This window comes from Paroedura picta, chromosome 3 (assembly GCF_049243985.1).
Source record: "Paroedura picta isolate Pp20150507F chromosome 3, Ppicta_v3.0, whole genome shotgun sequence".
Taxonomy (NCBI): Eukaryota; Metazoa; Chordata; class Lepidosauria; order Squamata; family Gekkonidae; genus Paroedura; species Paroedura picta.
The window spans coordinates 6,081,953-6,108,700 of NC_135371.1; the positions used below are offsets into that span (position 1 = coordinate 6,081,953).

At 49.9% G+C, this 26,748-nt stretch overlaps 2 protein-coding genes across 3 annotated transcripts; both read right to left on the minus strand.

Annotated features, from left to right (window-relative positions):
* On the minus strand, positions 1-26,482 carry LOC143834456 (uncharacterized). Its single transcript, XM_077331279.1, has 11 exons — positions 26,252-26,482; positions 22,651-23,534; positions 21,212-21,338; positions 18,632-19,474; positions 12,364-12,461; positions 5,495-5,678; positions 4,061-4,111; positions 3,593-3,681; positions 2,694-2,820; positions 1,888-2,007; positions 1-1,000 (listed from the first exon to the last, which is right to left on the minus strand). The coding sequence occupies exons 2-11, from the start codon at positions 23,359-23,361 to the stop codon at positions 39-41; spliced, it is 3,312 nt and encodes a 1,103-aa protein (XP_077187394.1). The 5' UTR covers positions 23,362-23,534; positions 26,252-26,482; the 3' UTR covers positions 1-38.
* On the minus strand, positions 5,595-10,447 carry LOC143834130 (uncharacterized). 2 transcript variants are annotated; one of them, XM_077330736.1, is made up of 4 exons: positions 10,228-10,447; positions 8,171-8,245; positions 7,106-7,315; positions 5,595-5,946 (listed from the first exon to the last, which is right to left on the minus strand). In XM_077330736.1, the coding sequence occupies exons 2-4, from the start codon at positions 8,243-8,245 to the stop codon at positions 5,920-5,922; spliced, it is 312 nt and encodes a 103-aa protein (XP_077186851.1). In that variant the 5' UTR covers positions 10,228-10,447; the 3' UTR covers positions 5,595-5,919. The 2 variants fall into 2 exon arrangements, with proteins under 2 accessions (XP_077186851.1, XP_077186852.1); XM_077330737.1 differs by lacking the exon at positions 10,228-10,447 and adding an exon at positions 8,609-8,747.
* Positions 26,483-26,748: the final 266 nt, after the last annotated feature.

Consider the following 26,748-nt stretch of genomic DNA (forward strand, 5'->3'; position numbering starts at 1 on the left):
CGTTTCTACGGCTTGAATCTCCTCGTGAATTCTTTGGTTCAGTCAGGAACGTCTCCCACCGCCTGTCCACTGAAATGATGACTTCTCTTATGTTTGAGACACGCCGAATTCAGTTTAAAACTTTTGCCGCATTCAGGACATTTGTAGGGTTTCTCTCCTGTGTGAGTCCTCTGGTGGGCCGTGAGGTGCGCTTTCTGAGTGAAGCCATTGCCGCAGAACAAGCACTTGAACGGTTTCTCCCTCGTGTGGGTTCTTCTGTGAACAATAAGGTGAGACCTCTGGCTGAAGCTTTTCTCACAGTCTGGACATTTATATGGCTTCTCCCCCGTATGGGTCCTTTCGTGTTTGGTGAGGCTTGAGCTTAGAAGGAAACTCTTTCCGCAATCCAAGCACTGGTGCAGTTTCTCCCCCGTATGGATCTTCTGGTGCCTATGGAGGTCAGGACCCCGCCGGAAGCTTTTCCCGCAATCTGAACACCTGTACGGCTTGACCCCGGTGTGGATCCCTTGGTGTGAAGCCAGATGGGAACGCCGGTGGAAAGATTTCCCGCAGTCGGCGCAGTGGAAGGATTTCTCTGCTCGGTGAGTTCTCCTGTGTTTGTGAAGGTGGGACTGCCGGCTGAAGATTTTGCCACAGTCCAAGCATTTTTTAGGTTTCATGCCCGTGTGCGTCCTCTTATGCTTGAGGAGGAGGACGCTCTGACTGAACACCTTCCCACATTTGTTGCATGCCTTCTGTCTCCCGTCCTTATTGACCTTCTTCTGGCCACCGATTTTCTTAACGTCCCGACAGACATCCGGAGGAGGAATGGGTTTTTCCTCTTCGGCTCCCGTTTTGGTTTTTTGGTGTCTCTTGGATCTGCGTGGATGCCCAGACGAATCCCCTCCCTCGTGGCTCAGGAGGGATCTGTTTGTGCTCCTGACAGAAGCGTCGTGCGGTACATTTTGCTCAGAATTGTTTGGCATTACGTTATTCTCTGCCCTTTCCTCGACAACATGAGCTGCAGTAAAGGAGGGGGAAGAGACAGATATGAATAAGTTTGAGTTCTGTTTTCCCACTCCACAGTCCTCTAGGTCAGGGGTAGTCAACCTGTGGCCCTCCAGATGTCCATGGACTACAATTCCCATGAGCCCCTGCCAGCAGACGCTGGCAGGGGCTCATGGGAATTGTAGTCCATGGACATCTGGAGGGCCACAGGTCGACTACCCCTGCTCTAGGTTGAAGCACTCATCACCACCCACCTTCCACCTTGGACAGGGGTAGTCAAACTGCAGCCCTCCAGATGTCCATGGACTACAATTCCCATGAGCCCCTGCCAATGCTGGCAGGGGCTCATGGGAATTGTAGTCCATGGACATCTGGAGGGCCACAGTTTGCCTACCCTTGATTTTGGGAGTTCCTGGACAGAAGTCACTAAACATAAGTTTATTCTATTCTCTCTTACCCTGCTCTTTCTCAGAGGACCTTAGGACTCTCCCCTCCATTTTGTCCACTCAGCAACCCTACGAGGTAGTTTATTTTTGTAACCGTTACACTTTCCCGGTAGGTTGTGGTTCCTATCAAGCCAAAACCCAGCACTCCCAGCAATTTGGAAACAATTTTCAGGGGTGTGGAGGACACCCAGTGACTAGGGAGAGGGAGATTAAACTCTTCCTCCCTGTGCCATTTTCTCTAACCCATGGAGCCATTTTTTGTCCTGTTCAGGAAAATTACAAGAATTCCGTGTACTGCTAAGCCTTCCACCCTGAGTCTTTTTTGAGAAAGGGCGGAATAAAAGTCAAAACACAAGTCTTAACCACTACACCAGTCTAGCCTGAAATTGGGCCTAGATGGAACAGTCCTCTGATTGGACAGTGCTGGTTAGTACGGGCCAGTGGTTTCTCTCACCTGTACTGATGACGTCACAACGGTTCCTTTTGTCAGGGCTCTGAGAATTTGGAAGCAGGAAGCAGACCCCTTCTCCTTCTTCTGCCTGGGGTGTCCCATTTGACTTTTTGAGGGAAAGCGCTGTTGCAAGGGAGAAATAAGAGAAGGTGGGAAGGAAATCAGGGGAAGTCATGCGTTCTTAAACCATCCTCCTGAATTCTCCAGCAAAAGTCTTACACAGCGGAAGTGGCTAAATTCTTGTTTTAAAAGGCTTTAAAATGTTTGCAAGTGAAAATTCGGCACATGTCAGTGAATGAATAAATTCATTTTTTTCTTTGAGACCAACAAGATTTCCAGGGTGTAAAATAGGGGTGCCAGTCCCCAGGTAGGACCAGTGACATCTCCAAGTGACAGAAATCAGTTCTGTCCAAGTGACATCTCCAAGTGACAGAAATCAGTTCCTCTGGAAGAGATGGCTGTTTTTGAGGACAGACGCCGTAGAATTTGACTCCACTGACATCCCTCCCCGTTCCAAATCCTACCCACTTCTGCTCTACCCCGAGATTCTCCAGGTGTTTCCCAATCTTGAGCTGGCAACCCTAGGTGTAAGCTTTTGAGAGTCAAAGGTCATTTCATCAAACAAAGGGAGCACTGAATGTCAAAAGCCCCCCCCCAATCTTGATGGTCTGTAAGGTTCTCCTGGACTCAAAGCTACTGGTTCTACTGCAAACCAATATAGTCACCCTCCCGAAACAATCTTCCTTTTTTCTTCAAGCCTGAAGTGCCAGGAGAGAACGTTAGGAAAACCCAAAGGAAGGAATTCTTACCCACAGAAGTGATATTTTCATAGTTTTCCTGCATAACATCCCTGTACAAAGTTTTCTGGTGAGGGTCCAGGAGAGCCCACTCCCCCTCGGTGAACCGGACAGCCACCTCCTCAAAGGTCACGGGCTCCTAAAACGGCAGAAGATCCCGTTCAGGAGGGAAGGGAAGAAAACGGGACCTCCAGCTGGGCTTGCCCCCCCCCCCTCAGCTCTTTCAGTGACAAACTTGTTGCAGGCAAACTGTCTCAAACTTAAGAAAGAAATAAAGTACGGAAAAACAAAAGCGCGTCTCTGAGCAGCTACAGAGTGTTTTCCCAGCGGTTGGCTAAAAACAGGGCATTACTTGGGAATGTGTGGAAGGAAGGTTCCGTGGCTGTTTTATTAAACAAAAAGCAGTCCCAAAGCAGGGAGGTTTATTCGACACAGGAGTGGGAGGAAGAAGAAGAGGCAGCATCCTTTTGCCCCTGTCACCCGAAAATCCACTTCAAATCAGATCCCCCCCTCCCAAATACTTCTCCATCCCCTCCCCCAATGTCATTTCTGGCATGGGTTCAAATGCATGTGAGGAAAATGTGCATGTGAGCAAAATGGGTGTCAGTGTGGATCAAGAGAAATATTACTTTACAGAGAGAGCGATTAAAATGTGGAATTTGCTGCCAGAGGATAAAGTGATGGCCTCCAGAATAAACAGCTTTAAAACGGAATTAGATTCACAGAGAAGTCTATCAGGGGCTAGGGGTCACAGTGACTGAAGGGGGCCTCCACAATCAGAGGCACTAAACCTCTGAATCCCAGAGCCAGGAGGGGAAAGTTTTGGCTAATCCGAAAGAATGTCCCCTCCCAGATTCCATACCCACAATTCCCTTCTCCCTCCCCAGCCACCTCACCGCAAATCCCCTTACCTGGTCCGTCTCTAACACAGCCGCTTCCCTTCCGTATTTTCGGCAGCAGCAGAAAAACCTCGAGCAGAAGAACGACTTTCCAAGGCAGACTGGAAGAGACATTTGGAAAAACATTCCTTCATTTGCACATGAGGAGAAACGGCCCCAGCGAAAAAGCAGAGCTCTTTGTGATACGTATTACTGGCTCATATTCATGGTGAAATCTCTAAACTGTGATATTTTGCTCAGATATTGACTGGCAATCACTGAAGAAGTCACTGAAGGTGGGATAAGCACACCTGGGACCCCGTTCTGGTTGATCCCCTCAATTGTAGCTGGGGAGAGTACGAAGAGTTCAGTCACATCCTCCTGGAAAGCACAACGCTCTAGTTCCCGGAACTGATGGAAAATAATTTAGGAAGCTGCACCACAGTCATGTCCAAGATCTGGTATTCTGCATACGATAAGATAAGATTTATTTTTTCTTACCAGAGGAGAAAGATGGACTTAAGTCATCCTTTAGCTCTGACTGCAAAATTCCTGAGGAAAGAAAGATAAGTGGAAGTAAGAATCCAGTTCCTGTGCATCACGTATCCAAGATGAAAACCAATTCAATTTGAGTCCAGGAGCACCTCAGAAACCAACCAGAGTTTCAGGAACATAGCCAAAGATTCCAACATGAGAGCCAGTTTGGTGTAGTGGTTAGGAGTGCGGACTTCTAATCTGGCATGCTGGGTTTGATTCTGCGCTCCCCCGCATGCAACCAGCTGGGTGATCTTGGGCTCGCCACGGCACTGATAAAACTCTTCTGACCAGGCAGTGATATCAGGGCTCTCTCAGCCTCACCCACCTCACAGGGTGTTTGTTGTGGGGAGAGGAATGGGAAGGCGACTGTAAGCCGCTTTGAGCTTCCTTCGGGTAGGGAAAAGCGGCATATAAGAACCAACTCTTCTTCTTCTTCTTGTTGGTCTCTAATGTCCTACTGAACTTGAATCAGTTTCCTTGAAGACTACAAAACCTATGATGCAGTGTCAGCATCCATCTCAAAGCATCTACAGTGTTGTAAGCATGTAAAAAAAATGCTCACAAAGTAGTTCAGCAGTGGAGTCGGCTGCCCAAGGAGGTGGTCAGCTCCCCCCACTGGCGGTCTGGACAGGAACTCTTCACGGATGCTTGAGGCTGACCCTGCATTGAGCAGGAGGTCGGACTAGATCAGTGGTTCCCAAACTTATCTGGACTACCGCCCCCTTTCCAAAAAAAATATTACTCGGCGCCTCCTGGAAATTAATTTTTTAAAATTTTCTCTTCTTTCTTTTATGCTTTCACCGCCCCTTTACAGTTATTCATCGCCCCCAAATGCACCTGTGGCCCATCACCGCCCCCTGGATCGCTGCAGCTCCCACCAGGGGGCGGTAGCGCCCACTTTGAGAATCACTGGACTAGATGGTCTGTCTGGCCCCTTCCAACTCTATGGTTCCATGATTCTATGGAACTGCTCAAGGATTTCACAACAGAATTCCACCTAGACTAGTAAAAGGAGGCTTTTACTTCTCGGTCCTTGCACAGGGGATACCTTTACCTTCTTTCACTTCAGCTAAGGGAAGATTTCTCATCTCGGATGTGTGATCTTTCTTCTTGCCACCCATCTGTCCACCTTGTCCACCTTGTCCACCTTGTCCACCACTGATGATCTTCTCAGAAAGGAACCCACAATAAGTTCCTGGCATTCTTTCTTCCATTCTGTGCCCTTAGATCAGGCGTAGTCAAACTGCGGCCCTCCAGATGTCCATGGACTACAATTCCCAGGAGCCCCCTGCCAGCGAATGCTGGCAGGGGGCTCCTGGGAATTGTAGTCCATGGACATCTGGAGGGCCGCAGTTTGACTACCCCTGCCTTAGATTCAACCATAACCGCTGAACTCACCCTTAAAAGACGACAGCACCTCTTGCACAGCGATCCTTTTCTGAGAGAAATGCTTTATCCTCTCTTCCAGCTCCGTAAAACCCATTTCAGGCCTGGGGAATATCCCATTATTCCTGGTGAAGAAAGAGAGGAGAAGGTTCAGAATGTGCAGCCAGTGTGGTATTGCGGTTAAGAGTGGTGGACTCTAATCTGGAGAGCTGGATTTTATTCTCCACTCTTGAAGCCAGCTGGGTGACCTTGGGCTAGTCACAGTCTTGTTAGCGCTGTTCTCCCAGAGCAGTGCAAATGCCTCCGGATTTGCAATAAGCGCACAAAGGGGAATTAGCTGGCGTGTGGAAACAGGCCCACCAGCTACCTCATCCAGCTCAGGGGGGTTCCAAAAACAAGCCAAGCAGCACAACCTATGGGTAGTAAAGACAGAAAACTTACTTGCTTCTGATCCTCCTGATGCTCTAAAGGAAAAGTGAGAGGGAAAAAGAAACCCATCAGACATGAATCAAAGACCTCCGTATTTTTCTATGTATTTGCACTTACAGATTCTGGCAGGAAACCTTGTCAGGTATAAAATCAAAGCATGTTATGTTTTTAATTCAGATTTGTTGGGGGAAGGGGAGGGTATAACGCTGTGGTGTTAAATTGGATTAAGTGATTAGAAACCTTGGCAGTGCTCTAAAAGGCACGGATGATTTGGGGGACAGAGTTTTGACAGACGGTCACCTTGAATGTAAAGACGCAAGATTCCCTAAAGAAAGGGGCCCTAAAGAAGTCCGCCTGGTCTCAACCAGGGCCAGAGCATTCTCTGTTCTGGCCCCCACCTGGTAGAACGAGCTCCCGGAGGAGATCAGGGCCCTGACAGAGCTTAAACAGTTCCGCAGGGCCTGCAAGGAGGAGCTCTTCCGCCAGGCATTTGGTTGAGACCAGACGTAATCAACAGCGATTGAAGGGCCCCTGCTCCCCCCCTGCTCCCCCCCTGCCCCCCCTCAGAAGTCCACCAATGCTCTGGACCTGTCTGTATTGTTGCACTGTTGTATTGTTTATATTGTTTATACTCTTATATTGTTATATGGTTACAACTATTAGTATTATCATTGTAAGTTATTCACTTGTTTATAGACTGTTTTATGTATTGTTCTTTGTTCCTATGTAAACCACCCTGAGCCTTCGGGGAGGGCGGTATATAAATCAAATAAATAAACAAACAAACAAGAAGAAGAAGAAGAAGAAGAAGAAGAAGAAGAAGAAGAAGAAGAAGAACCCTGCTGGATCAGACCAGTGGTCTGTCTCATTCAGAGTTCTGCCTCATACAGTGGCCACCCAGTTCCTCTGCAGGGCCCTGGAACAAACGGCTGCTTTGTAGGGCAGACTCCATAACATTATACCCCACTGAGGTCTCTCCCCACCCCAAATCCCGCCCACTCCTGGCTCCAGCCCAACGTCTCCAGGTATTTCCCAACCCAGAGCTGGCAACCCTGGAACTTACGCATATCCTTTAAATCTAAATCCCCCGAGCTTCAGGGGGAAAAGCGGTATATAAATATAAATAAATAAATGAACGCATATGTAAACAAAAGGTGACTCCCCCCCCCTCCAATAGGCCTGCAGTTTTTTCACCTTTGAAGAGGGTTTCCCATGGCCTTCTGCATTCAGGCCAGGGGGTGAGATCTTTTTGCGGCTTCCCCATGGGCTTTCGTCTCTCCTCGCAAGGACGGCTTTCTCCAGCTCTTCCAGCCTCCTCAACGCGCATCCTTCTTGCTCTTCAATAAAGGTCCGCAGCTCCTGCCACTCCTGGGTGATGATCTTCCTCTCGCTGTCGGTCTCTCTCTGCAATCACAGGGCAAGCGAGGGGTACTTGGGGGACTGACCCCAGGGGGATAGGTTTGTCACGATTCTGCAGGAGTAGCCGAATCCAAATTGTGCGCTGTCAAGTCACACCCCTACTCATGGCGACCCCAGGACCCCCCCCCCACTTAGTTTCTGAGATTTGACAAGATCACGCTAGGATGGGCTATAAGGCTGCTAGTAGTATAGCCCCTATTAAAAATCAGTCAATCTAGATAAGCTCCAATTTCATGCCTAATTATAGAACCATAGAGTTAGAAGGGGCCACACGGGCCATCTAGTCCAACCCCCTGCTCAGTGCAGGATCAGCCTCAAGCATCCATGAGAAGAATCATAGAACCATAGAGTTGGAAGGGGCCACACAGGCCATCTAGTCCAACCCCTTGCAGGATTATGGTCACCGAGACCATAATCTAGCGCCTGCTGTATTGTGACTTGTAAAAGTATAAAAGAAAAGAAGAAGAATGAAGAGCATCCCAAATTCTCCCGGGAGGCCTCCCTCTCGTGAGAGTTCAGCCATCCTTTGGCCGGTCACCCTGGCAGCTGTAGCATCCTTCAGCATGTGCAGTCTGAGGTGACCCCCTTACCTCGCCTCAAAAGAGCATCCAAGTTTCCAATCCGTGGGGGTGGAAGAGATGAAGTCCCCCCTTTCCCCCCCAGCCCCAGGGCCTTGAAACAGAACAATTCCTCACCCCCTCCCTAACCCTTTTTTAAAAAGGGCCAGCAAGAACTGGAGTTCTAATAAGGGAACGTCAGCTACAGGTGTGATGTGACCCTTGGATGAATTTTGGAAGGATGCCCTGAGGCCTTGGTTCCAAGTGGATTCCGGATGCTTACCAGAAGCTCCTCGCTTTTTCGGAAACATTCGTCTTCTGTGTCTCCTCCTGCATTCTCCTCACTGCCACGCGGCATCTGCAGGGCCGAAGAAAAGCAAGAAATTATGAACAAATCCTTCTTGGAGGGGGAAACAGCAACAGGATGTGCAACACCACAGCCTCACAAACAAATTTGCCACACAAAACCGTTTGCTGGGACTGAAGCCTGGGTAAACGCAAGCCGGTGTAAAACCTGTTTTTCGTCATTCCTCCTGGGCATTGAAGCCCCTCTCAAATTCGGGGAAATTCTCTCTGTCTTATCCCCCGTCTCCTGTTTCAAAAGCACAAGGTGGAGGCGAACAAAAGATACATCCCACCTGTGAGAAGCAGGTGGATTCTGGTTAGGTCACCTTTGTCCCTCCGTCCTTCCCTTTTGAAACAGAAGCAAACAAGCTCTTACCTGAGAAAGTGGGCATGCACACAAAAGCTTCTACCTTGGACCAAACTTTGGGGGTCTGAAAGGGGCCCCTGGACTCAAACTTTGTTCTTCGAGCTCTTCCCCAGCACCTGAGCAAGTCAGAGGTGTCTTCGCTGGCTCTTGCAACGAATTGCATCACCTGGCCCCAACAGGTAAACAGACCATCCTTGCAGTCAGCACTACAATAAGCCTTCTATTTTCACAACCGATGCTGGTTCCCCCTGCATGTTTATGTGGCTTGAAAAAGGGATGGCTTTCAGGCACCAGGAGTAAATGGAGCCTCCGTGTTCAGAGGCAGTGTACCACTTGATGCCAGTTACTAGGAGACATCCCCCTCATTTATAGATAAGGTTACCCACTCTGGTCTGAGAAATTCCTGGAGATTTGGAGGCCCTGCCAATGGAAGGAGGAATCTGGGGAGAGATTTCACTTAGAAATTATGGAATACCCCACAGAGTTTACCCTCTGGAGCCTCTTTGTAATCTCATGAGCAGTTGTATTTCTGCCAGGAATCCAGGCCCGATGGATGGCAGCTGTACCTGTAGGTCTTCCTTGGGCATCTGACTGCATACTGTGAGGAAACTAAGTGGGCCACTGGTCTGACCCAGCCAGGTTGCTCTTTTATTACCCCCCCCTTTTTTTGGGGGGGAAGATTTAGTAGGGCCATCTAGGACTTACTGCTTCCTCACTGAATTTACACACAATCCCTCCTGTCAGACTCACAAAATCCAAGTCAGCATTTGAAGAAAGAAAAATCCTTTTTAGAATTCCTTTGGCATTGCTCTGCTTCCACCTCCTCACTTGGTGGAGAAAAGAAAGTCACTCTCCACATGCTCAGGGGCAGTCTCCTCTAGATGATTACTTCTGAGGTTTCTGAAAACAAACTGAGCCCTGCAAGCAGTAGGGGCTTGGCCAGTTCTGGTCTATTATACATTATGAATATCTGATTGACTCCTCCAGGAAAGTGGGCAGTAGCGAGGAAAGTGCCCTGAGTCCAAAGAGAAAGGATGGGTAATAAATATAATAAACAATTGAGGGTCAAATTCCTGGGAAGCCAGTGTCCAGCTGGAGCCTGGGGATCCTCCAGAATTACAGCTCATCTAGCGACTGGGGAGAGCAATTCCCCTGGAGAAAGTGGGAGCTTTGGGCTCTGTCCCCAAACCTTTCGGCATTTCCCAACATGGATCTACAGAAAAGAAAATCCTCCGCCAGCGGTAGGGATGCCAATGCCCAGGTGGGACCTGGGCACCCCCTGGTTTTCCAGCTCATCTCCAGGCGACAGAGAGCAGCCCCCCTGGAGAAGATGGCTGCTTTGGAGGGCAGACTCTATAGAATCAGAGAATCAGAGAGAATCATAGAATAATAGAGTCGGAAAGGGACCTCCTGGGTCATCTAGTCCAACCCCCTGCACTATGCAGGACACTCACAAGCCTGTCGCTCACCCACTGTCACCTGCTATTGGACCCCATTAGGGTCTCCCCCCCCCCCCAAAAAAAAAAGTATCCAGGTTCGCCCCAAGCCCAGAGCTGGCAACCGCAACCGGTGGCCAGGGGGAACCCGGCAACCCTGTCCAAACCCCGCATTCTCTCGGCCTAACCTACCTCGCAGGGTGGTTGTGAGGAGGCGGAGAGATGCCCCCCCCCCCCGCCTGAAGTCCGTGCAGGAAAATCGGGAGAACAATCGGAGAGAGCTGCGCTCTGGCCGCTCTATGGAGCTTCCCTTTCTCCGCCTTTTGTTCCCGGCAAGATGCGATTGCAGGCGGGGGAGCAGCAGGAGCAGCAGATCTGCGGGAGGCGGGGGTCTCCGCCTGCTCCTCGGCTGGGGGGGCTGCCGGATGCGGCTGGAAAAGTTCTTGGGAAACTCCCCCCCGAGCGGCACAAAGCGAGGAGCGATCAAGCATCCCGGAGGCAGCCCTCTGGTGGTCGCAGCAGGGGCAGGGGATTGGCCTGGGTTGCCAACGCCAGGTCGGGATATCCCTGGAGATTTGGGGAGGTGCGGGTTGCAGAGAGGGCTGGGGAGGAAAGGCTGAGGGACTTGGGGATGCTCAGCCTGGAGGAGAGGAGGCTGAGAGGGGGGACGGGATGGGCTCTCTGGAAGCGTCTGGAACAGGGGTAGTCAAACCGCGGCCCTCCAGATGTCCATGGACTATAATCCCCATGAGCCCCTGCCAGTAGGGGCTCATGGGGATTGTAGTCCATGGACATCTGGAGGGCCGCGGTTTGACTACCCCTGATCTGGAAGGTTGTCCCTTGGAGGAGGGCAGGAAAAGGTCTCTGTTGGAGTCGTAGTCATGGGCTGGAAGTACTAGGTGCAGAATGCAACCAAATAGATGTCACGGGGGGGGGGGGTTCCGAGTCCGAGTAGTTCAGCAGGGCAATGGGCTGCCCCAGGAGGCGGTGAGCTCCCCCTCACCGGCGGTCATGCAGTGGCTGGACAGATACTTCTCATGGAGGATTGAGGCAGATCCTACTTTGAGCAGGGGGTTGGACCAGGGGTAGTCAACCTGTGGTCCTCCAGATGTTCAAGGACTACAATTCCCATGAGCCCCTGCCAGCAAACGCTGCTTTGGAGGGTGTACTTTATTTATTGGTTGATTTATATGCCGGCTCTCTTGGGCGGTGGACAACCATTCAATTATATCACGTAATAAAACAATGACATTAAAATCCAACAATATATTTGGAAAAAAAACTGTGACGTAATATATTTTATAATAACTTTATTTTTATAACCTGCTGTCCCCTGCTGGCTCAGGTTGGGTAACAAGAGAAAATGGGGTCAAGGACAAAGGTAGGCCTCGACAGCACAGTTTGAGTTGCCAACCTCCAGGTGGTGGCTGGAGCTCTCTTGGGATTGCGTCTGACCTCCACGCAACAGAGATCATGTCTGCTTGGGCTCTGTGGCACGGTCCCCCTCCCCACCCATACTCTACAGGCGCAAGAACAATAATGTTGCAAGGGTCAAGCTACTTCTAATAAAATATTATCAGACTGAAAAGCATAAATACGAGACTGTGGGGGCGGGGCCAGGTGGCTGAGAGCTGATCCTTTTTGGGTCCTCCATAGGCGTATGTGGGCCGGAGAAGGGGATTTCGACAGCCCTGGAGGGGCATCGGAATCCAGAGAAACCGACCCACGAGGACTGGACTCGGGATCATTCAGCCCCATGGCTTTTGGGCCAAGGCAAAGCCTTCCCTACATTCTCCAGTCTCTTTCTTCTCTCTGCTCTGGCTTTTCTCTTCAAAAAAGTGACTGCCTTGCTGACCTACAGTTAACCTGGGGGGGGGGGGTAAATCTGGACTCTCGGTTGTTATAATTTCCCCCCCCCCTCTATTTTTAGAGCCCCGGACCTCTTGATGCTTCTGAAGCCATTTAACCTTCTTTGAAAGCCAGCTTGGTGTAGTGGTTAGGAGGGTAGACTTCTAGTCTGGTGAGCCGGGTTTGATTCCACGCTCCCCCACATGCAGCCAGCTGGGTGACCTTGGGCTCCCCATAGCACTGATAAAGCTGTTCTGTCTGAGCAGGAATCTCAGGGCTCTCTCAGCCTCCCCTCCCTCACAGGGGGTCTGTTGTGGGAAGGGGAAAGGGAAGGCAAATATAAGCCCCTTTGAGACTCCTGGAAGAGAAAAGCAGCATATAAGAACCAACTCTTCTTATTCTTCTCTGTTTTTTGGCTTGGGCTCTCCACACAATGGGATTGACTGCCAAGGATTCAAAGGGCTACACTCTAACGTTTACCTTCCTCTGCTCCCTGTTTTCCTTTCCAGAGTGGGTGAGATACCCAAAGACGAAAATGAGGATCCGCTTGTTCCAGCTCTCAGAAGACAAGTCAATGCCTAGAGAGTCAGGAACTATTTGCATTCTTAATGGTAGACGGCTACAGACCCCGATGAACCACTGAGCTCTTTCATTCTACTCTATCCACTGATTGTTGCCTAGAGCGGCTGCCAAGAAATCTGGGCTTATCATCCACCAGCGAACGCACACGGGCGAGAAGCCGTTCAGATGCTCTCACTGCGGGAAGGCTTTCAGCCAGCGGTCGGGCCTCGTTGACCATGAAAGGACCCACACGGGAGAAAAGCCGTATAAATGTCCCAACTGTGAGAAAAGCTTTCGTCATAGGTCAAGCCTTATTGTGCACGGACGAACCCATGTGGAAGAGGAACCTTTTAAAGGCCTGGATTGTGGGGAAAGCTTTGTCAGGAAGCTGCACCAAAGAAACTACACCGGGGAGAAACCCTACGAATGTTCAGATTGTGGGAAGAGCTTCCGCCAGCAGGCTGGGCTTATCAGCCAACTGCGAACGCACACGGGCGAGAAGCCGTTCAGATGCTCGCACTGCGGGAAGGGTTTCAGCCAGCGGTCGGGCCGCCTTGCCCACGAAAGGACCCACTGGGAAGAGAAGCCATACAAATGCACGGAGTGCGGGAAAAGCTTCTGTCGCAGCTCGGACCTCATCGTCCATGTCACCACCCACACAGGGGAGAAGCCTTTTAAATGTTCCCACTGTGGGAAGGGTTTTAGTCGGAGGCCGGAACTCATCGTGCATGAAAGGACCCACACGGGAGAAAAGCCGCATGAATGTCCCGACTGTGGGAAAAGCTTTCGTCAGAGGTCAAGCCTTGTTGCGCACGAACGAACCCATGTGCAAGAGAAACCGTATAAGTGTTGGATTTGTGATGAGAGTTTTATCCGTAGCTCACTTCTTGCTGTGCATGAGGGAACCCATGTGGAAAAGAAACCTTTAAAATGACCAGATTGCGGGGAAAGCTTTGTCACGGCGCACCAAAGAAGCCACACCGGGGAGAAACTGTACGAATGTTCAGATTGTGTGAAATGCTTCAGTCAGAGGCTGCCATGGAGTGCACATGAAAGGACCCACGTGGGGGAGAAGCTGTACCCCATGCTCTGAGTGTGGAAAGAGCTTCCGTTACAGCTCCAATCTCAAATTTCACAGGAGGATCCATACCGGGGACAAACCATACAAGTGCTCGGTTTCTGTGAGAAGAGTTTCAAGTGGAGCTCCAACCTCAGCACCCACAAAAGGACCCACACGGATAAGAAACCCTACAGGTGCTTGGACTGTGGGGAAAGCTTGAAGTGGAACTCGGACATCAGCAGACACCAGAGAGGCCATAGGGGGAGAACCCTTGAAGGGCCTGAACGGCAGGAAAGCATTTCTAAGTCACCCAGTGACTTAGTATGAGTGTTGGTGTATGTCATGGGCAGAGGTGCCCTTTTGAACTAGCATGGTGGCTGTCAAATTTAAAGAAGAAACCTGAATTTGGCCTGTTTATTTCAGATCAGAACTTGAATTTTAGCAGCTTCCTAAATTCTACTTCTAAATTCCCTTTCCTCACTCCCTCTTCATAAATTTGCCAGTTCCCTGGTCCAGTCCCTTCAGGATTCTATTTCTTCCTTTCCTGGCCCTCCTTCCTGTAGACTGTCCTTTCGTACACCTTCCTGTCTAGTTTGCCGTTTTAAGGAACCCGAGCGTCTCTCTCAAGGGCACCAAACCAAATTTCTGTTTGCAGAGATCTACCCTTCTGTGATGTCACAGCAGCCTGGCCAATTGTTAGCCTAGACCACCTAACAAAATGCGGCGATGCGTGACAGTGTACAATAGATGAGTCAACAGTATGTCCTGTTTCCCTGATGGGCAGGATGTGATATCCTTGTAGACACTTGCTTAAAAGAGGCATTGCACTTTTGGGAGGAATGCACAGGCCTTCGGCAGGCAAGAGAAAGGGGAAGGCCTCTTCTGTAAAACACGCCTTTTGTGAAAACATCTTTCCTTTTCCAGTGTGTTCCCCAATTAAAGGGCTCCTTTGGACTTGACCCAAACCTTTCACTCAACTGATTAATCGATTACATTGGAAACTAGTCAATAGTTGGTTTGACGGTGGTAAATTCCTTTTTGGGGAAATGACAAAACTTCTGGTCATGAGCATTTGGGGGCTTTTTGCACGCCTTCAAAATAGCACAATGGTTGCCAATTGAAAACGCTACTGATTTGCTGTTTTGCACAACGTCGTCGACAATCTGCCACACACCTGAAACCAATCTGCAAAAAGCGCTTCCTTGTAGCGCTTTCAGGGAAATCCCCAAAAGTGGATTCACCCTCCGGAAAGCGATACACTCCTGCAACCAATCTGCAACACTAGCGAAAAAGACCTGTGCGTTAACATTGTTGCGGTTTCTACAAAGTCCCTCCCCCTGGCTCTCTTCTCTGATCTTCCGGCGAAGCGATCGCCATTTTTTTTTCTCCGAGCGAGCGGGGATAAACGCACCAGCGAGCCTCTTTCTGTTTAGAGGCTTCCCTGGCTTCAGTCCCTCCCCTTTAGTCACTAAGCACAAACCACAGAAAAGCCCGTTTGCTGATGTATTTTCCCTTTAATTTTTACACATTCATTGAGCCGAAAATCGGGCCCGTGAGAGGGGGGGGATTTTTTTTTTTCACTCGGAGGAAGCGTGGCAACGATCAAACGATCAAACGACAGCTCAAACACATTAGGCAGCTGGATGGGTCTCTCCGTTGCAACGAATCTACACAGATTCGTTGCAATGGGTCTGTTTTTTTTTTTTAAAAACCTTTCTTAAAGGGAAAGGGGCTGTTTGGGAGCATGCTAACGGCTGCCCATTGGCTGCTTGACGGCCAGGGGCGGGACGAGCTTGGCAATAGCGCTTCCTTTCTAGCGATTTCTGCCGAGACCGGAAGCCTGTGGGAAACGCTACAAAACGCAACTGGATTCCACTACAAAGGCAGGTATGCATAACGACGAATTCCACTATTTTAAATGGCGATTTTTCATTCAGTGACCAATTTGCTACAAAGATCCCGGTGCGTAAAGCCCCTTGTATTTCACTGTATCAGGATATATGAATAAACTTTTCTACTTACAGTGGCTTCCCTGGCCTCTTTGATGGCTGACCTACAGTGACTGGCAACCTGCAGATACTCTTCTTTACAGCAGGGGTAGTCAACCTGTGGTCCTCCAGATGTCCATGGACTACAATTCCCATGAGCCCCTGCCAGCAAATGCTGGCAGGGACTCATGGGAATTGTAGTCCATGGACATCTGGAGGACCACAGGTTGACTACCCCTGCTTCAGAGGTCTGCCTTTCCCTCCATTTCTTGAACATTTCCTTTTTCTTTCTTAGCTCCCTCGGAAGTTCTCTGTTCACCCACATAGGCTTCTTGGAGTCCTTACCGTATTTCTGTCTTGCTGGAATAGTCATGGCTTGAGCATGCAATAGCTCTAAGTTTAAGAAAAGCCTACCCGTCCCTTGCTTCTTTTTCTTCCAACATAATTGTCCACGGGATGACTTCTCATCATGTCTCTTGAGATTATTAAAGTCCACCCTAGGAAAGACTAACATGTAGGGTTCATTTGTGTTTGTGCTGACGAGGCTGCAGTGAGGGCACAGCCTCCTGGCCTGTGTCCAGCACTGTGCGTGATATGGTTACAGTGAGAACAGGGCTTGATCATCCCCTTATGTCTGACCTTTAAACATTAGACAATAGGGCTTGTAGCTAACAATGTATCGCGAACAATGTATCAGCAACAGCTGCATAAAAAGTAGCCTTGTGTAACTATGCAACTACGAAATGGTAATTGTTGTTTTAATAAAAACCAGCCTCTCAAAGAGATTGGGGCGGGGAAGTCAGCTGGACCAGCTCAGTGTACGAAGCATTCCAACACTAACATGCATGTTTGGGTATAAACTTCCTTGGTCTCCATCTAAAAAATAATTCTAGGAGGCCATGGTCACTCCCCCCCACTCAAAGGTCCCCTCCTTCAACCTATCCACCGAGCCTCTCGTAGGTTCACCCACAATTTGATAAATGAAATTGTGGCCCAGGCAAGTCAGATGCTTAGGGCTGATCCTGCTTTAGGATGCTTTAGGATGCTTAGGGCTGATCCTGCGTTGAGCAGGGGGTTGGACTATATGGCCTGTATGGCCCCTTCCAACTCTATGATTCTAGAGAGCTACACGACTCTGGATGCTTAGCAGAATTTGTTTCCCAAGGCACATCAGGGAAATTGAAGTCACCCATAATGGCAAGGCCATTGCCTAGGTATTCTATCAAGCTGTTCAAGGAGGGGAACAGCCACACCCTCACCCTGGTCAGGCGGTAGCAGATGCCAACTACTTTCCACTGGAGTGTCACTCTCCTCCTCTAGTATCCCCTGACAGGCAAGCCCTCTCCTTAAATACAGTGCCACTCCACCAGAGAAGTCCACTGTGTGACTTTGAGCCAGTGACACCCCCTTAATTGTGAGGATAAAGTGGAGATGGGGAGAAAGGCCGAGTCTACATCAGGGAGGCTCTTCAGAAGTCCATGGACTACAATTCCCATAAGCCCCTGCCAATTGGATGCTAGCATGGGCTCATGGTAATTGTAGTCCATGGTCATCTGGAGAGTCAGTCTGGCCACCCCTGGTCTACAAGAATTAAATAAAGCAATCTGCCTTGAATCTCAGTGAGAAAGGCAGATCAAAACTAACATGAATCGACCAATCCCTGGATTTGAAGTCATAAAGATACACAGGTGGGCTAGGAACAAAATCACATTTTTATTTTCATTAAAACGTAAACCCTTCTTAAAGCATAAATAAAAGAAAAATAGTTCCCCTAGATTGAGATTTTGAGATCCATCATATAAATTTAAGCCCGGATTACCCTACCTTCAGAATTACGGCTGGGCATCGTGAAGTAACATTTGCAAAGCATCCTGGGTATATTGGAAACACCACCTTGAGGAATCCAGGACTTCTTAGCCTGATTCATGTTACAGTGGATGCAAGTACAAACCACGTAGTTACGCGCTTGATTTTTTTAAATACACATGCTCTGCGAAATTCTCACATTACATTCAATGTGCGTACAACTGATCATCAGGTTATATAAACCATATATCTATCCAAGGACTAGTTACTGATTTCATTTGCAAAATGGAGGCACATTGGCTTTCTTAAACGGATGCTGAGACAGATACGTGCAGGAGGGACTCTAACGTTCACTGTAACGTGGGAACAGGGTTTTCCTCTCCAACGGTAGCCCAATGAGCCTGGAAGTTCACAACCAGGTGTGAAGGGCTATATCTTGTCTGAACACGACATTGGCTCACCAGGGGAATGCTGCATCTGAACATGGAAGTTCCATTTAACTATCATGGATGGCCCTACCATCCACAAACTGGTTTAAATCTGTTGGAAAATTCCCTTAAAGTGAATAGTTTTCACGTCCATGATGTGTGCATCATATGCAGCAGGAGAACAGGAATGAACTTCAGATAAAGGCAAAATTCACAACATCACTTTGGGGGTTACGCACGTGTGTGAACTTTTCTGGCATTTTGCTCTTCTGCGCTTCCTAAATAAGTGAAAAGTGATTGCTCAGAAGGAGTTCATAACCAAAGAGTTTCTTAACCAATACCCATCCAACTCAGTATTGGGAAAACTGTTCCATAACTGGGGGGGGGGGGGCAGTGGTTCACTGGTACAGAATCCACTTAGCATACAAAAGATCCCAGGTTCAAACTTCGGTCTCTCCAGTTAAAAGAGAGGTGATGTGAAAGACCTTTGCCTGGGACCGTGGAGAGCTGCTGCCAGTCTGAGTAAACAATACTGACTTTGATAGACCAGTGGTCCAATTCAGAATAAAGCAGCTTCAAGCGTTCATTGGCTGAGCCTCTGTGAGGTCACACAATGTTCCAAAGGGCCAAGGGGGAAAGCGGGCCAGTCCCAGAACGGTTTTGCCGCAAAACATGCTCTTTGCAGATCGGTTTCGTTCCACTGCCAGCCACCAATTTATATTTCACCCCTGCCAAAGCACAGCGAGAATCTTTTCCCTTCCTAAGAATTGCCTGATCTTTAATTATATTTGACCACAACCTGCTTCTATTACTCGGGGAAGGGGCGGGTGTTAAAAAAAAAAAGTTATCTCCTACGCAAATAATTTTTTTTCCCCCAAACATAAACCGAGTTCAAGAAGGCAAACTTTTCTCCACCCGCTGAGCTTGCACAGGACTCCCCTCCTGTGCGGATTCACTCAAGTTCAAGAAGATCAGGTAGCCCACAGTTGCTTTCCCAACCGGATTGATTTTGATGTGGCTTTTCCGGTGCGACGTGAGGCCCGCCCGCTGACTGAACCTTTTCCCACACTCGGCGCACTTGTAGGGTTTCTCCCCCGTGTGGATCCTCACGTGGGTCATGAGGTTCCCTTTCTGACTGAACGTCTTCCCGCAGTCTGAACACTCGTAGGGGCTCTCCCCTGAGTGGATCCTCTTGTGGGCGATGAGATTCCACTTGCGGTTGAAGCTACGCCCGCAGTCCGAACACTTGTACGGCGTCTCCCCCTTGTGGATCCGCTTGTGCCCCATCAGGTACCGCTTCTGGTGGAAGCTCTTCCCGCATTCGGGACACTTGTACCGCCTCTCTTCCGCGTGGTTTCTCTCGTGGGCCACGAGGCCGGAGCTCGGAGGGAGGGTCTCCCTGCAGTGCGAAGATCGGAGGGGCTTTGCGCCCGCGGGGACCGTTTTGTGCTTAAGAAGGTCTCTGCGCGGTCTGAAGCAGCCGCTGTCGCCATCGTCCTTTGTTTTCAGCTCCTCACAGTCGCGCCTTCTGGGTTCTTTCTCGTGAAAGTCCCCTTCCCAAGGGGGAAGAGCTTCGGGAACTCTGTTTTCGGTGTCCTTCGCCTGCTTCGCTGCGCCCCCCGGCTGCCCCGGGACCGCCGTTCCTTCCTCGTAATGCTGGAAAACTAAGCCGATTCTCATGGACGCGTCGTGTGGCTCCACTTGGTCAGGGCCGTCCTGAAGGAAAGAATCTGCCGACAGCCCATTGCCTGGAAGGATAAAAAGGAGGAAGAAAAACACAGGACAACGAGATACAAATCTGTCTGGCACAGTTCTCTCAGCTAGCAGAAATCAATGGGCGTTTTTATTCTGGTGTCTCTACCGGGAGTCACCAACGTGGTGCCCGCTGGCACTTTTCCCGGGGCCTCCCAAGTGATTTTAGAAAGCAGGCGGTGCCAGGTGAAGACACTGTTTGCGTTGCCAACCTCCAGGGTTTCTGGGAGGGCTACCGCTGACCTCCAGATACCCTGGAGAAATTGGCTGCTTTGGAGGGTTCACCCTGCTGCATTATACCCAGCTGAGGTTGCTCTCCTCTCCAAACCACACACACCCCCATGCTCAGCCCCAAATATCCAGGTCCTTCCCAAGCAGGAGTTGGCAAGCCAAGTTTGGTGTAGTGGTTAGGAGTGCGGACTTGTAATCTGGCATGCCAGGTTCGATTCTGCGCTCCCCCACATGCAGCCAGCTGGGTGACCTTGGGCTCGCCACGGCACTGATAAAACTGTTCTGACCGGGCAGTGATATCAGCGCTCTCTCAGCCTCACCCACCCCACAGGGTGTCTGTTGTGGGGGGAGGAATGGGAAGGCGACTGTAAGCCGCTTTGAGCCTCCTTCGGGTAGGGAAAAGCGGCATATAAGAACCAACTCTTCTTCTTCTTCTTCTTCATTGTCCATCAGCTTCTGATTAACTGCAGATTTAAAAAAAACATTGTTTCAGCAGTGTCTGCCATCACAGTGATAGGTTTGATTCTCTCTTTCTCTGTGTATTTTTACACCCTGGGAGGGAGGTGAGGCTGAGGGAGCCCTGATATTACTGAAGAAGAAGAGTTGCTACTTATATGCGGCTTACATTCACCTTCCTTTCCTCTCCTCACAACAGACACACAGTGAGGTGGGTGAGGCTGAGAGAGCCCTGATATTCCTGCTCGGTCAGAACAGTTTTATCAGTGCCGTGGCGAGCCCAAGGTCACCCAGATGGCTGCATGTGGGGGAGCGCAGAATCAAACCCGGCTCGCCAGATTAGAAGTCCGCACTCCTAACCACTACACCAAACAGGCATTAAAACCCCATAAAACCCCAATTATACAAACTAAAAAATAATCCTGAGAAAAAGATGACAGCAATCATCACGCCAAAGACTGTTCCAGCCAGATCGGCCGATGTCCCCTAATTCTGTCCATACGGGGCGGGTCGTACATATGGGGAAGGGATCCATTGATGTCATTACTGGTCACAGCCTTGGCCTCAACCAAACGCCTGGTGGAAGAGCTCCGTCTTGCAGGCCCGGCAGGACCCAGTGAGTTCCGTCAGGGCTCTCAGCTCTTCCGGGAGCTCATTCCACCAGGTTGGGGCCAAGGCCGTTTGTGTGGCAGTTTCTCCAGGGGACGTTAGGGGTCACAACATGGAGGCAAGAAATGCCAAATCACTTCCAAACATCCCTTGCCTGATTGCCAGATAACTCTGGGATCTCCTGCTTACATTATACATGCCCTAAAACAGGGATAGTCAACCTGTGGTCCTCCAGATGTTCATGGACTACAATTCCCAGGAGCCCCTGCCAGCATTCGCTGGCAGGGGCTCCTGGGAATTGTAGTCCATGAACATCTGGAGGACCACAGGTTGACTGTCATACAATACATATCGTTTAAAAAGGCGAGGGGCCATTCTTCTGGGAGGACAGGTCTGTGGACTTTTAGCCATGCCTACTCTGCACGGGAAAGCCTTACCCAGAACTTCTCCTTCTTTGCCCAACTCCAGCTTGGCGACTCTGCAGAGCGGACGGTTACAAGTGTCTGACAGAACCTGGCCTGCTTCGGAGGCATCTGTGGCCACCTCCAAGAAAGGCACAGGCACCTGAAAGGGGAAATGGGGAAAATGAAAAGAAAATACATTTCAGGGAGCATCTGTAATGTGGCTTACGGTGACCGTCTTGTTTCCTTGCATGAGGCAAAGTCCATTTGAGGAACCCAGCGCCACAGGATGTAGCGACGGCTACACATTTGGAGGGCTTTAAAGGAGGGTTGCAGAAATGCCCTAGAGTGGTGCTGACCAGAACGTCCATGTTCAGAGGCAATGGACCCCCTAGCTGGGGGTAGGGTCACCAACCCTCAGGAGGGATCTGGAGATTCAGCAGGCTTACAACACATCTGAAGATTACAGAGGTTGTTTCTCTCCAGAGGAAGGATAACCCTATGGCAATATATTCTGCTGAGGTCCTTTCCTTCCCAAACACCACCGAATTTCACAACCTACATGGGGAGGAACACCTCCGCCACTATACCGTTTATGACTCATGTAGCACATAAAATGGCATCATAGAAACATAGTTGGAAGGGTCCTCCTGGGTCATCTAGTTCAACCCCCTGCACTATGCAGGACACCCACAACCCTCTCGCTCATCCACTGTCACCTGCCACCCCCTTGAGCCTTCACAGAATCAGCCTTTCCGTCAGATAGCTATCCAGCCTCTGTTTAAAAATTTCCAAAGATGGAGAACCCACCACCTCCCGAGGAAGCCTGTTCTACTGAGAAACCGCTCTGACTGTCAGGAACTTCTTCCGGATGTTTAGACGGAATTTCTTTTGAATTAATTTCCTCCCATTGGTTCTGGTCCTTCTCTCCGGGGCAAGAGAGAACAACTCTGCTCCATTCTCTACAACATGGCAGCCTTTTAAATACTTGAAGATGGCTATCAGATCCTCTCCAAGCTAAACAGACCAAGCTCCCCCAACCTTTCCTCATCCGTCTTGGTCTCCAAACCCCTCACCATCTTTGTTGCCCTCCTCTGGACACACTCCAATTTGTCTACATCCCTCTTCAACTGGGGTGCCCAAAACTGAACACAGGACTCCAAGTGAGGCCGAACCAGAGCAGAGCAAAGAGGTACCATCTCCACAGAACCGAGGCATTTAACTGCCTTAATTCCTTACAAGCAAAACGGGGGAAAATATCCAGTACTTGAAAAAGAACCGCAAACGTAAGAGAAGCCATGTTGGATCAGGCCAAGGGCCCTTCCGCTCCAACACCCTGTTTCACAAACTGAGTTCTCTCCCCTTATCCTGTCTCACCCTTCCCAAGCTCCATCCCCAAATCCCCAGGCATTTCCCAACTCAGAGAGGCCCTCATGAGCCATGGACCTCTTGGGTTCTTCTGGGCTCTCTCTCACCTGTGACCCCCATCTCTTGCTGTCTTGCTGGCCCCTCAGGAAGTCCTCTGCCAGGGCCACGGCCTGGGCGCAGCTCTCCGGCCTGCTGTCCCGGACCCAGCTCTGCATTTCCAAGGGCAGGATGACCAGGAACTGCTCCAAGACGAGTAGCTCTAGGATCTGCTCTTTGGTGCGCCTCTCCGGCTTCAGCCACTCGTGGCAAAACTCCCGGAGCTTGTGGCAAACCTCCCGGGGCCCTTGGGTGCCCTGGTAGCAGAACTGCCGGAACTGCTGGCGCCGTATCTCCAGGTAGATGGGGTCCTCGTCCAGAATCTCTTCCTTGACTTTCACAAAGGAGTCCAGGCTCCGGTACACCTTGCGGCCTTCTCTGCAGAGGCCTGGCAGGGATTGGGCCGCCCCCCCTCCTCTCGGCCACTGTGGGGCCTCAAGGACACCTTTGAAGGAGGCCTGGATATCCTTGTTGTTTCCAGAGGCAGGTGGAGGCAACGGTCTTGGGTCCAGGGCCTGCACACCTTTGAGGAATTCCTGCCACTGGGCTTCCCAGTGCTGCTGCAGCCCTTCTTCCGGTTCTTGTTTCACCTGGGGCGGGGCCCGGGGCCCTTCGCTGAGAAAAGTCCCGATGCTGCCAACATGCACCAGCTGGGGTGCTCTCTTGGCCTCTCCCTGCATCCCGTCCCACAGAATGGGGCCAAATGGGGCCTGTTCCTCCATTTTGGGACCTGGCGCTGTTCCCGCCCTTGTGTCCAACCGTCCCAAGGGGAGGATCCCACGTCCAGGCGGCACCCTTGAAATTTCACGCAGGACCAGGGGCTTCTTTTCGAGGTGGTCTCATCCAGCGCCTGTTGGCAGGGTTTAAACAGGCGGAGGAGCAGTGCACCAGGCTGCTGAAAAGAATAAAGTAATTTTAATATGAAGAGAAACAACTTGGTGTACAAAGGAAAGAGAGAGAGTCCGAACTAAGTGTTTTAACAATCGTCTGCATTCTGCGGTTCAACGGCTGTTCTGGAGGCAAGCAGGGAGGAAGTGTACTCAAAGGAGAAGGAAGTCTTCTGTGGAGCCAATCAGAACGCTGGAGAAAATTATTTGAAAAATACCAGGAAATTCCTATTCTAACTATGCTAAATGAACATCTCCTCCGAGACCCCCCACAGGACACTCTTTATATACCGCTCAAATATGCACATATTGCATATTCCGACGCTAACAAAATAACAAGGGTGGGTGGGTCATGCGGACACCACCACTAGGAGCTCAGTTTTAAAACAGAACCTCTAGTGCAGGTGTAGTCAAACTGCGGCCCTCCAGATGTCCGTGGACTACAATTTCCATGAGCCCCTGCCAGCAAATGCTGGCAGGGGCTCATGGGAATTGTAGTCCACGGACATCTGGAGGGCCTCAGTTTGACGACACCTGCTCTAGTGACTCCTATTAGATACACGATTAAAAGTTATACCGCATACTTGCTGGAAAAGTATCCGGTTGAATTCCAGATCAGACTTAAGATTCTGGTTATCGCCTTTACGGCCATACGCAGTCTGGGCCCAGTGTACCTGAGGGATCACCTCTCTGCTTACACCCCCCCAAAGAGCCTTACGCTCTAGCAATTCCAACTTTCTGGTGATCCCTGGCCCCAGGGAGGCTCGCCTGACCTCAACCAAGGCCAGAGCTTTCTCCATCCTGGCCCCCACCTGGTGGAACGAGCTCCCAGAGGAGATCAGGGCCCTGACGGGACTTGAACAATTCCAGAGGGCCTGCAAAAGGGAGCTCCTCCGCCAGGCATTTGGTTGAATTCGACCTGAATTCAGTCACTTCCCACGGGCCTCCCTCCAATGGCACGCACTATAATTCCGCCCAACCCACTGGGCTATCGGCACGCGTTAATTTAATGTTTCCATCTTTTTCTACTTTTCCATATTTCGTGTTGTTTCCACTTCCATTATTGTTATCTGTATTGTTTCTGTTTTATGTGAACTGCCCTGAGGTTTTGGGGAGGGCTGTATATAAAAATATATAATTAATAAACAAACAAGGTTTGAGTCCAGGGACACCTTTCATATCACCCAAGTTTTATTTCCTGGCATAAGTTTTCCAGTGCACGTGTAGAAGAAGAAGAAGAAGAGTTGGTTCTTATATGCCGCTTTTCCCTACCCGAAGGAGGCTCAAAGCGGCTTACAGTCACCTTCCCTTTCCTCTCCCCGCAACAGACACCCTGTGAGGTGGGTGAGGCTGAGAGAACGCTGATATCACTGCTCGGTCAGAACAGTTTTATCAGTGCCGTTGTGAGCCCAAGGTCACCCAGCTGGCTGCATGTGGGGGAGTGCAGAATCAAACCCGGCATGCCAGATTAGAAGTCCGCACTCCTAAACACGACACCAAACTAGCAGAAATAAAACTTGGCTGTTCTTAAAGTTTGTCCTTTTGCTGGACTCAAAGTTTGTCCTTTGGCCTCAGACCAACACGGCTCCTCACCTGCTGGCATCATTACAATGATCAATCATGATTACATTTCTTTCAAGCCAACTACCAAGCATCCAATACAAAACACAAACACGGCTATAAAAACCATAAAGCCAGTGGCCAAACTGAAAGCCACCAAGCCTAGAAGTCAAAATGAAACGAGGAATAAGCATAGAATGCAAAACATTTTTAAAACACAGGAGCAAATAGTATTTAAAAGATTTAATAGTATTTAAAAGATTTAATAGTATTTTTAAAAAAGGGTGGTGGCCATTTGTAGGGATACATCAAAATATGCCACCAACTCTTCAGTGTGTCCTGTGAGAGTGATTCACGAAATCTCCCCTGCCACGAATTTTGAGGGTGTCAATGTCTTTGAGTCAGGGGTAGTCAAACTGCGGCCCTCCAGATGTCCATGGACTACAATTCCCAGGAGCCCGTCAGCAAATGCTGGCAGGGGCTCCTGGGAATTGTAGTCCATGGACATCTGGAGGGCCGCAGTTTGACTACCCCTGTTTGAGGTTCCACCGGACCATAGACTATTGTGAATGGAAAAACGTGTTCGTTTGTGAACTCTACAATTCTTTTCTGAGTCCTCCGAGCATACAAGCAATACATTTACTGTTGGGAAAAGAAAATTGCAAGACGTTGTCTGTAACTAGTACTTTATGCTAAGCATCTCTACTAATTTTGCCCCTGGCACAGTATGTTTCTGTTTGCAATCCCTACCTGGGCAACAAAAGTGTGTGTGTGTGTTTGTGTGTGCGCACCCCAGCATAAATCCCGTTTTGTTAACCGTATGCAGAAAGTTCACGGTGCAATCCGGATTCCTGCTGTCCTTTGCATTCCCTGGGTTTGCAAAGCGGAAATTTTGCAAAACCCAAGCCAAATCTGGCCTCAGCAATACCCCACCGCAGGGTCGCTGGCAGGGGCTCATGGGAATTGTAGTCCATGGACATCTGGAGGGCCGCAGTTTGACTACCCCTGCCTCACCGATTTCCTTCTCCAGATCCTGCAAATATGGCTGGGCCACCCGGCTTTCTTTTGCAAGCCCCCCCCCCTTCCCCCACCAACTGGGCAGCCGGGAGCCCCTTTCTGACCCCCCCATGAAGCTCACCTATAACTCGCACACCCACCCACTCACCTCCTTTGCTAGTTTAGCAATGCCAAAATCCATGCATCGCCCAAGGGGGTCCCGCTCCAAACTCAGATTATCTCTCCCCCTCCCCGGCAGGTCGGGGGGGGGGATATGCAATTGACAAGTCTTTTAAAAGCCGCTTTTCCAGCCGGGATTCCTCGGGAGGAGGGCGAGAGGAAGTGGCTCCATATACCGTCTGCCTCTTTCCCTCCTGACATTTCCAGGACTTGCTAGGAAAAGCTCCACTCGGTGGGTTTAACCAATTCCGTTTACACCGGATCCCAAAATCCCCCCCCCCGGTTCGGATTCAAGGTTTAGGCATCGCTTAGTAACGATTTGGGCATTTCCCAAAGCGTCCACTCCTTTGGTTCTCTTTTGGATTTGCATTTGCAGAAGGGGGGGAAATCCTTATTTTTATTTAATAAAACCATAGGATATTATGATTCTTTTCCTCCCTAGCTCTTAAGACTCTGGGTGGATTGCAACAGGATAAAAAAAGAACA